The sequence below is a fragment of the Anastrepha ludens genome, chromosome 6, assembly GCF_028408465.1.
Source record: "Anastrepha ludens isolate Willacy chromosome 6, idAnaLude1.1, whole genome shotgun sequence".
Taxonomy (NCBI): domain Eukaryota; kingdom Metazoa; phylum Arthropoda; class Insecta; order Diptera; family Tephritidae; genus Anastrepha; species Anastrepha ludens.
In genome coordinates, this window is record NC_071502.1 from 91,601,903 (window position 1) to 91,611,975 (window position 10,073).

At 41.6% G+C, this 10,073-nt stretch overlaps 3 protein-coding genes across 3 annotated transcripts; 2 read left to right on the top strand and 1 right to left on the bottom strand.

The window, feature by feature from the left end:
• Nucleotides 1-2,398: 2,398 nt before the first annotated feature.
• On the top strand, nt 2,399-6,872 carry LOC128866344 (ATP-dependent RNA helicase DHX8). Its single transcript, XM_054106986.1, has 3 exons — nt 2,399-4,111; nt 4,172-5,030; nt 5,082-6,872. Exons 1-3 carry the CDS (start codon nt 2,513-2,515, stop codon nt 6,755-6,757), a joined length of 4,134 nt encoding a protein of 1,377 aa, XP_053962961.1. The 5' UTR covers nt 2,399-2,512; the 3' UTR covers nt 6,758-6,872.
• On the bottom strand, nt 6,812-7,406 carry LOC128866345 (cytochrome c oxidase assembly factor 5). The gene is made up of 3 exons (XM_054106987.1): nt 7,171-7,406; nt 7,012-7,107; nt 6,812-6,951 (listed from the first exon to the last, which is right to left on the bottom strand). Exons 1-3 carry the CDS (start codon nt 7,273-7,275, stop codon nt 6,910-6,912), a joined length of 243 nt encoding a protein of 80 aa, XP_053962962.1. The 5' UTR covers nt 7,276-7,406; the 3' UTR covers nt 6,812-6,909.
• Nucleotides 7,407-8,086: 680 nt separating this feature from the next.
• On the top strand, nt 8,087-9,997 carry LOC128868819 (cysteine--tRNA ligase, mitochondrial). The gene is made up of 2 exons (XM_054111352.1): nt 8,087-8,192; nt 8,245-9,997. The coding sequence occupies exons 1-2, from the start codon at nt 8,179-8,181 to the stop codon at nt 9,845-9,847; spliced, it is 1,617 nt and encodes a 538-aa protein (XP_053967327.1). The 5' UTR covers nt 8,087-8,178; the 3' UTR covers nt 9,848-9,997.
• The last annotated feature ends 76 nt before the right edge of the window (nt 9,998-10,073 follow it).

The window sequence follows — 10,073 nt, forward strand, 5'->3', positions numbered from 1 at the left end:
TAGAATAAGATAGGACTAAATAAGATAGTTTACTTGGTAATAGATGTAACTATAGCCGCAGCAAGCAAATATGTAGCGCAGACCTCTCTCGCCCGACAAAACTAATGCTCTACAAGTCGCTCATCTTACCCATGCTACTCTATGGCATTGATGCATGGATTGTGTGCAGCCGTTCTTCGATTATGCGAGCGAAAGATACTTCGGAAAATCTTCGGTTCTCTTGGTGCTGGTGATAACTACTACGGCCGAATGAACCACGTGCTATATGAGCTCTACGACGATATTGACATATGAAGCGCGTCAATATTCAGCACTAGCGCTGGCTGAGTTACGTCGAGCATAAAAATCCAGAAGCTCCAGCAAAGAAGGTGTTCAGATGGCAAGTTAGAGGGCAATAACGTGGGGAAGACTATGTCTCCGATGGAAGGTCCAAGTCGAGAGAACCCTATCATCGCTTGGTGTAACAAATTGGAGAAGCAAAGCAGAAACGCCTGGCGAGACTTATTGCAGTCGGCCTTAGTCCGTTAACCGATTTTGATCCTTGATGAGGCCATATAAATAAGTAAGTAAGTAAATTGGATAGTTTAAGATAGGCTGCTATAGTTCAGGCGGCTGCCGTAGGCAAATGGGTTGGTGTGTAACTACCATTCAGGAGTTCGTAAGTTCGAATCTCGGCGAAAGACCAAACAGAAGAAAACGTTTTTTCTAAAAGCGGCCGCCCCTCGGCAGGCAATGGCAAACCTCCGCGTGTATTTCTGCCACGAAAAAGCTCCTCATAAAAAATATCTGCCGTCCGGAGTTGGGTGTAGATGCCTCGATTTGTGAAAACAACATCAAGGCACATGCCACAAGTAGGAGGAGGAGGTCGGACTATATACATATATATACAATAAGTGAGCACGCATAACGTGCAAGTCAGAGTCAAGTCACGGACAGTGGGTCCAAAAATGTCCTATGATCTGATACACTGAAAAAAATGTGTACATTTATTACAAAATTTCTCTCCCGAAATCTGAGATTATTTTATAAAATAGTCTCAGATTTATTGAGAGAAATTGTGTAATAAATATACAAATTTAAATATCAGTATTTGCATAATATGGAAAATAATCTCAGATTATAAATATACTTTTTTGCTGCACAACCCTGAGTTTTTTGTGTTTTTATTTACAAATGTAAAGAGAAATGTCAAAGTAAAAACTAAATAAAATGGACGCTGGCAAAGAAAACAGGTTTTTTAGACATAATTCTAATACAATTTTTGTTAAATATTATAAATTAGGCATTTATATTACAGAAAATAGCGTCTGTCCATAAACGCTTTGTTCTCTTATTAATTATTATAAAAAACCTCAGTAGACCTCGTTTACGGATTTCGTCCAACTGTTTATTACTAGCAGCAAATTGCGCAATTAAATTAACTATTGCTTCTCTTTGCGATTTCTTCCTTTCGTTAATAATAATTAAGCAAACCAAAAACTCCAAAATATTCCACCAAACCAATTTCTACGAAGAAAAACCTTTCAAGGCAGTGTTGACAGCTGATTGTCAATTTTGCAGCTAATCTCCCATTTAACTTTTATGGATTTATTGATTACCTGCTGGTTATCTCAAGCCGTTATACCAGCTATCTTGCCGTTAGCAGGGCCGTTAGCTTCGTTGTCTTTTGATTACCTCGACCGGCCGCGGTGATTACCTGAGCGGTTAGGTTATTGTTACTCTGCCCTTTTCCACCAGTTACATATTTTTCATAAATCCTTCATAAATAAAAAACCAAATTTCCATTTTAGTATTATTTGTACTTAATTTTTTTTTTCTGTTTATAGATATGTATACTAATATGCTTATTTAAAATACTTGTCATTGTCCTTTTTCTATGGTTTTCATTTCGTACGCGTCTGCTCGATAATTATGCTTTGGAATTATTTTAATAATCATACAAATGGATGGTGTTTCACCGAGATTGGAGCCAACGTTCTCTCTGTGAATTCCGAATGGTAGTCACGCACCAACCATTCGGCTACGGCGGCCGCATTTAGTTTCATGAAATTAATTATGGAAAATACCAATATATAAAATCTGTTTTGCTAGTAACATTTAAATGGTCAAAAAATAACTTTCCGTTATTGGGCTATTGATTGTGGATCTAGAAAGTTTCAACCGACTTCTTTTTGACTCATCTTGGTCAATAAAAAAATAAATACAATTTTCTTAATTTTATTTTATACATTTCACTTTACGAGTATTTTAATTTTTGGATTCTAGTTTCTATTACAGTCAGGTTTTGAAATTTGATCACTTCTATTACCCTGTAATCTACAGTTATAAATCACTGTGTTGTCATTTCTCTCTATACAACACTGAACAACGTTGCCGTCGTAAATCAGCTGATTGTCAATCGATTGTGTAGTTTACGTTTGCAAGCATTTTTCTACAGTTTAACACATTTATAGCATTGCAGTGATAAAAGTATTTTATTTATGAAAATTAAGTGAATATATTAGAACACACCATGGAGGAGTTAAGGCGCCTTGAATATTTATCACTGGTGTCAAAAATTTGCACCGAATTGGAAAACCACTTGGGTCTAAACGACAAAGATCTGGCGGAGTTCATAATAGATTTGGAGGATAAAAATCCGACATTTGATGCTTTTCGCAAAGCATTACATGACAATGGTGCTGAATTTCCGGATTCATTTGTTACTAATCTACAGCGCATAATTAATTTAATGAAGCCGGGACGTACCGATGAAGAAACTGATGATGTTGGTGGGGTGAGAACTGCCAAAAAGGATCAGTTGACGCGATTGTTTCCAGGTTTAGCTTTACCTAATGATAAATTTAGCAAAACTTATAGCAGTGGAGGAGAAAGCGCCAGCGAAAGTACATCCAGTAATTCTGATTCCGAAGCGGAGAAGCAGAATGAAAGGAAAACAGAGAGTAAATCAAATAAGCGCCCTGAAATGGACGATGTAATGGCTGAACTGGAAGCACTTGCACCGAGTAAGCGCAAAAAGTCAGATAGTGTAGATGACACAATGGCACTGTTAGAAGCACTAGCACCGAGTCGACAAAAGGAAGATGACAAATCGAAAGACGATGATATCGATGACGTGATGGCTGAATTGGAGGCTTTAGCTCCAAGTAAGCAGATAAAAAGAGAACAAAAAGCAACCAAGAACGAACACGGTAATGACATGATTAAATTAGAAGCACATGCTTCAAGCACACATAGGAAATATGATGATGTAAAAATCAAGTCGGAGAAGAAGAAAAAGCTTGCCCGACATTCACGTTCACGCTCAAAGGAGCGCGACAATCACCGTGAACGCAGTAGCAGGCGTGAAAGAAGTCGGGATCGACGTTCACATTCAGCTTCACCAACAGAGAGGCGACGCAATGACAGACGGAGACGCTCACGTAGCAAATCGCGAAATCGAGACAGAGGGCATGAACACGATAGAGAACGTATCCGTGACCATGATCGTGATCGCGATCGCAGTGGACGTAGGCGCCGTTCGCGATCCCGGTCACGATCCCATGGTCATAGCACCAGCAGTAGCAGCAGACGTCGATCGCGTTCACATTCGCGTGATCGTCATCGTCGTTCCCGTTCTCGTGAACGCGGCGATCGTAATAGCCGAAGAAGATCGCGTTCGCGGGACCATAACGAACGTAGCGGGCGCAAGCGCTCCCGTTCACATTCTGCAGAGCGGCATGGTCGTAATGAGAAGATGCCACCACCAGCACCGCTACCCGATGATCCCGAGCCAGGGAAAATTTATACAGGTAAAGTGGCGAATATTGTACCATTCGGTTGTTTCGTGCAGCTCTTTGGGCTGCGTAAGCGTTGGGAAGGACTGGTGCATATTTCACAGTTGCGTTCCGAAGGACGTGTCACCGATGTGACGGAGGTGGTGCAAAGAAATGCGAATGTAAAAGTTAAAGTGATGTCTATCGCAGGACAGAAGGTGTCACTTTCTATGAAAGAAGTTGATCAAGCGTCGGGACGTGATTTGAATCCGCTATCGCATGTGGCACCAGATGATGATCTGAGAGATCGTAATCCGGATCGGCCGTACAGTGGTACTTCGCTGCTTAATTTGCAAGTAAGTAATTTGTATAAAATCGTTGGAGATTTTCATCTCACCTTCGACTTTTCTGCACAGGGTGGTAGCATGGATAACGATGAAAGTGACTCGCGGAAGCGCGTCACGCGCATATCCAGCCCCGAACGTTGGGAAATTAAACAAATGATTAGCTCCGGAGTAATCGACCGCAGCGAAATGCCCGATTTTGATGAGGAGACGGGTCTAATACAGAAAGAAGAAGATGATGAAGCCGATATTGAAATTGAAATTGTGGAAGAAGAGCCGCCGTTCCTTTCGGGGCACGGGCGGGCGCTGCACGACCTCTCTCCCGTGCGAATTGTTAAAAATCCCGACGGTTCGCTGGCACAAGCCGCTATGATGCAATCGGCTTTATCAAAAGAGAGACGAGAACAAAAAATGTTACAGCGCGAACAAGATGCCGTTGCTCCAACAAATATGAGCCGCAACTGGATCGATCCACTTCCCGACGAAGATGAGTCCCGTGCTATGACAAATACCCGCGGCATAGGATCTGGCGCAACCATTGAAGTGCCTGAGTGGAAAAAGCACGTTATAGGCGGAAAGAAGTCGTCATTTGGTAAAAAGACGGACATGTCGCTTTTAGAACAACGTCAATCCCTGCCCATTTACAAACTGCGCGACGACCTCATCAAAGCTGTATCTGACAATCAAATATTGATTGTCATTGGTGAGACGGGCTCCGGCAAGACGACACAAATTACTCAATATTTAGCCGAAAGTGGGTTCACTGCGCGTGGCAAGATTGGTTGCACACAGCCACGTCGTGTAGCCGCCATGTCAGTGGCCAAGCGTGTGGCAGAAGAGTTCGGCTGTCGGCTGGGACAAGAAGTAGGGTACACTATACGTTTCGAGGATTGCACCAGTCCGGAAACGGTTATCAAATACATGACAGATGGTATGCTATGCACTGAATTATGTCAAACTTTTCCTAATATTTTCTCTACAGGTATGTTGTTACGCGAGTGTTTAATGGAGTCGGACTTAAAGTCTTATTCCGTGATTATGTTGGATGAGGCGCATGAACGTACTATACACACAGACGTGCTCTTTGGTCTCTTAAAAGGTGCCGTACAAAAGCGGCCTGAACTGAAACTTATTGTAACTTCAGCCACACTGGATGCAGTAAAATTCTCGCAATATTTCTTTGAAGCGCCAATTTTCACCATACCTGGTCGAACCTTTCCCGTCGAAGTGTTGTATACCAAAGAACCAGAGACAGACTACTTAGATGCTTCACTAATTACCGTTATGCAAATACATTTGCGTGAGCCGCCAGGCGACATATTGCTCTTCCTTACGGGTCAGGAAGAGATTGACACTGCTTGCGAAATTCTTTACGAGCGCATGAAAAGTTTGGGTCCCGATGTTCCCGAACTGATTATACTGCCTGTGTACTCGGCATTGCCCTCTGAAATGCAGACGCGTATCTTCGATCCAGCGCCAGCAGGTAGCCGAAAAGTCGTTATCGCCACCAATATTGCGGAGACCTCGCTTACAATCGATGGTATTTTCTACGTCGTTGATCCGGGATTCGTCAAACAGAAGGTTTACAATTCCAAAACGGGCATGGATTCGCTGGTGGTCACACCAATATCCCAAGCTGCAGCTAAGCAGCGCGCCGGTCGAGCTGGGCGTACAGGACCCGGCAAATGTTATCGCTTATACACAGAGCGTGCGTATCGAGACGAGATGTTGCCTACACCAGTACCAGAAATACAGCGTACAAATTTGGCGATGACAGTATTGCAGCTGAAGACTATGGGTATTAACGATTTGCTGCATTTCGATTTCATGGACGCGCCACCTGTAGAATCTTTAGTAATGGCTTTGGAAAATTTGCATTCATTATCCGCATTGGACGATGAGGGCTTACTTACTCGTTTAGGACGGCGCATGGCCGAATTTCCACTGGAACCAAATCTCTCGAAAATGCTCATTATGTCCGTGGCGTTGCAATGTTCTGATGAAGTGCTAACTATTGTATCCATGCTGAGCGTACAAAACGTTTTCTATCGGCCAAAAGACAAGCAAGCCTTGGCAGACCAAAAGAAAGCCAAATTCAATCAGCCCGAAGGCGATCATCTAACACTACTAGCCGTATACAACAGCTGGAAGAACAACAAATTTTCGAATGCCTGGTGTTACGAAAACTTCGTCCAAATACGCACACTGAAACGTTCGCAGGATGTACGCAAACAGTTGTTGGGCATTATGGATCGGCACAAATTGGACGTTGTTTCGGCTGGTAAAAACTCTGTGCGTATACAAAAAGCGATTTGTTCAGGTTTCTTCCGCAATGCTGCTAAAAAGGACCCACAAGAAGGTTATCGCACACTCGTTGATTCGCAAGTGGTGTACATACATCCCTCCAGTGCACTGTTCAATCGTCAGCCCGAGTGGGTGGTTTATCATGAACTGGTACAAACTACCAAGGAATATATGCGTGAAGTAACCACTATAGATCCGAAATGGTTGGTCGAATTTGCACCATCATTTTTCCGTTTCTCTGATCCAACGAAATTGAGCAAATTCAAAAAGAATCAACGACTCGAACCGCTATACAATAAATATGAGGAGCCTAATGCTTGGCGTATATCACGCGTACGACGAAGACGGAATTAAGCTGCATGTAGAATATTTAGCATTTAATGTTAATTCATGTTTGTAAACTATAAGTTAGTATTTAATCAACATATTTTATTTGAATTATAAATTAAAAACATAACTATACTGCTAACTGATTGAATGATCTTATTATAATTCTAAAGAATGGCTTAATAACCTTTGCGTCCACGGAATCTTTGTCTGTTATCGAGCTGCAAAAGATAGATTTTTTGAAATATGATTGATAAGCTGTATATCTGGCCACCACTTACCAAGGAGCGTTTGCACTCGAAGAATGTGTTTCTAAGCACTTGACACTCGTCTGGTACATTGTTCAATTTGAGGCACTCCCGGGGTGTTTTCTTATCCTAAAAAAGCCAAATATATTTGGATGTGTTGCTACTTCGAATATTGTCACTCTTTGTACTCACAACACGGCAGCAATCACTTTCGAGTAAGCACATCTTCAGATCCGCTCTAACGCCCGCACATGCTGTGTTATCAGCTAGTTTTTCATCACCCTCGTAGCGCATCATCTTGTTGATAGTTTTGTGTGGAAGTTTTCAAAGAAAAAATTTAAGAAAAACAACTTATCCTAAAACAAGTCTGAAATTCTGAAATTACACAAATACCCAATGCAATTGAATTCATAACAGATCAGCTGTTGCCGATTATCAGGGATGCCAATACAGTTATGGGTTTTATAGGTTAGAAATAATTGGTAGTATATCTTTGTTTAAAAATATTTTGAGAAGGAATTAATGAAAAAGATGTAATTATTAAAATTAATTATATATTTTTATATATAATGGGCATGTATATGTTTTGTTATGTTTTTTGTTGAGCCAAGCTTCCTCTTTCAATGACTGGTGTTTGTCTTGATGTTTATTTACAAATGGATACTCTTGCGGTTTCATGTGACTACCAACCGACAGATAGTTTTTATGAGGACCTTCTTATGGGCAGAAATACACTCTGGGGTCTCCCATTGCCTGCCGAGGGAAATTCACTATTAGAAAAAAACCTTTTCTACCAAATTGACACTTATTGTTGTTGTAGTAACATAAATATTCCTCATATATATGTATATAGGAAATGCTGTGGAAGGGGCTGTTCTTGGCTGGATATAATTCTGGGTCGTTCCGGTTACGTATAACCAACTGCCATGTGGCTTCATGTTGGTTGGTTTCGAATTCGGGCCTTACTGAGTGGTAGTTGCATAGAAAATTATTTGGCTTTGGTGGCCGCCGAAATTCTACCCATTATTAAAGGTTTACATAAAAGAGGAAATTTTTGGGGAAAATGCAATTTTTATTTAAGGTTGTGGCAACATTAAATTTAGTGAGTAGAAACAGCTGATTGCAATGGTATCAGGGAGGACTTGCTAAAATAAAAACAAACTGGCTATTGGTTAAATGGAATGAATAAAAGTTAACACAATGTCCCGCAACTGGTTGGTATACGAATTCTTTTTTAAACTTTTACTTACATCCTGCTTCTCACAGCTTTCTCAAGCCCGCCAGATATTGGCCCTTAGGCAGAAATCGCTCCACCAGCCAACATCTTTGGCAACAGCCTGCAAGCGGCACCGATACTGGCATACGCATTCATAATTGCATAGCTCGTGAGCAAGTTCCTTTAATACTGCCTAATGACACCTACGCTACTTGGTATACATGTGGTCCTACTGTCTACGATTCTACGCATTTAGGGCATGCCAGCTGTTACGTTAAATTAGATATTATACAACGTATACTACGCCAATATTTTAATGTGAATCTTGTGACGGCTATGAACATCACCGATATTGATGATAAAATCATACACAAAAGTGAGGAATGCGGTAAAGGATGGCGTGAGTTATCGGGTCTCTATGAAAGTGAATTCTGGTCGGATCTGCGCCAACTCAATGTACTGGAGCCAAACATAAAGCTACGCGTCACCGAACAGATACCACGCATTGTAGACTTTATTGCACGAATAGTAGAACAAGGAAACGCTTATAAAGGTAATGACGGAAGCGTATATTTTGCGGTGAACAAATACGCAAATTATGGTAAGCTACAAAAAGTTAACTTGGCGGAAATAGCAGAGCAGCCAACAGAAGATGGCGAAGGTAAAATTGCTGCAGCGGACTTTGCTCTGTGGAAGGCGCAAAAAAACGAGAAGGAGCCGGCATGGTCATCGCCCTGGGGAGCAGGACGTCCCGGTTGGCATATCGAATGCAGTACGTTGGCAAGTATGATTTTTGGGCAACGACTAGACTTCCATGCTGGAGGTTTGGATTTGCGTTTCCCGCATCATGAAAACGAAGAGGCGCAGAGTTGTGCATACCACAATACACAGCAGTGGGTAAACTATTGGTTACACACTGGACAATTGCATGTTAAGGGACAAGCGTCTAAGATGTCAAAATCGTTAAAGAACACCATCTCAGTGGGAGAAATGTTGCAACAATATACGGCGGACGAGTTTCGTATGGCGTGTGTGCTCTCAAACTATCGAAATGCGGTAGAGTATGGTGATGAACTTATGCAGACCTCAAGGAATACATTGAAACGTTTTAAAACATTTAAAGTGGATTGCCTTGCATATTTGAGCGGCAAAAAGCCGGGTGCAAATGTGGAAACAAGTGAAGTATTGGCTGGCTTACAGCGCGCACAACAGGATATAGATGCCTGCTATAAGGATGATTTCGATACAGCGCGCAGCATTGGTGTGCTGCTGGAGCAAGCAAGTGCGGTGAATCGCCAAATCAATATTGCAAGTGGTGGAGAAGCTGAGTTAAGACTGACTACTAGCAGCTGCTTGGACGCAATAGCCGCAGTAGACAACTTTGTGCAACAGCATTTGCGTATTCTAGGTTTCAGTTTTATCGAAGATTCAAAAACGCAATTGATAGGTGCGGCGTCAGAATTCGACTTGGAAGGTTTAGTGGAGGATTTGCTGCAATCACGGCGCTTAATACGCGAGCGTGCCGTTGCTGCGAAGAACAAAGAACTATTTCGTATATGTGACGAACTGCGTAATTGTTTGCGCCAACATGGAATTGATATACAAGATCATAGTCAAGGCACTTCATGGCAATTTAGTGGCGGAAAGAAATAAATATGCTGATTTAAAAACGGATGTGTACGTATCGTTTTCAATTGAATATAAGAGACGTAAGTAGGGAAACGGAAGTAGTTTTTTAGTACATACCTACATTTCTGAAACTTATATACATTGGTTTTATTTCACCATAACCTCTGCAATTGGGCTCCACCCACAGATGGCGCTAACGAAACTCCAATTGCAATCTGACATTTGACAGAGAATTTTTTTTTATTGCATT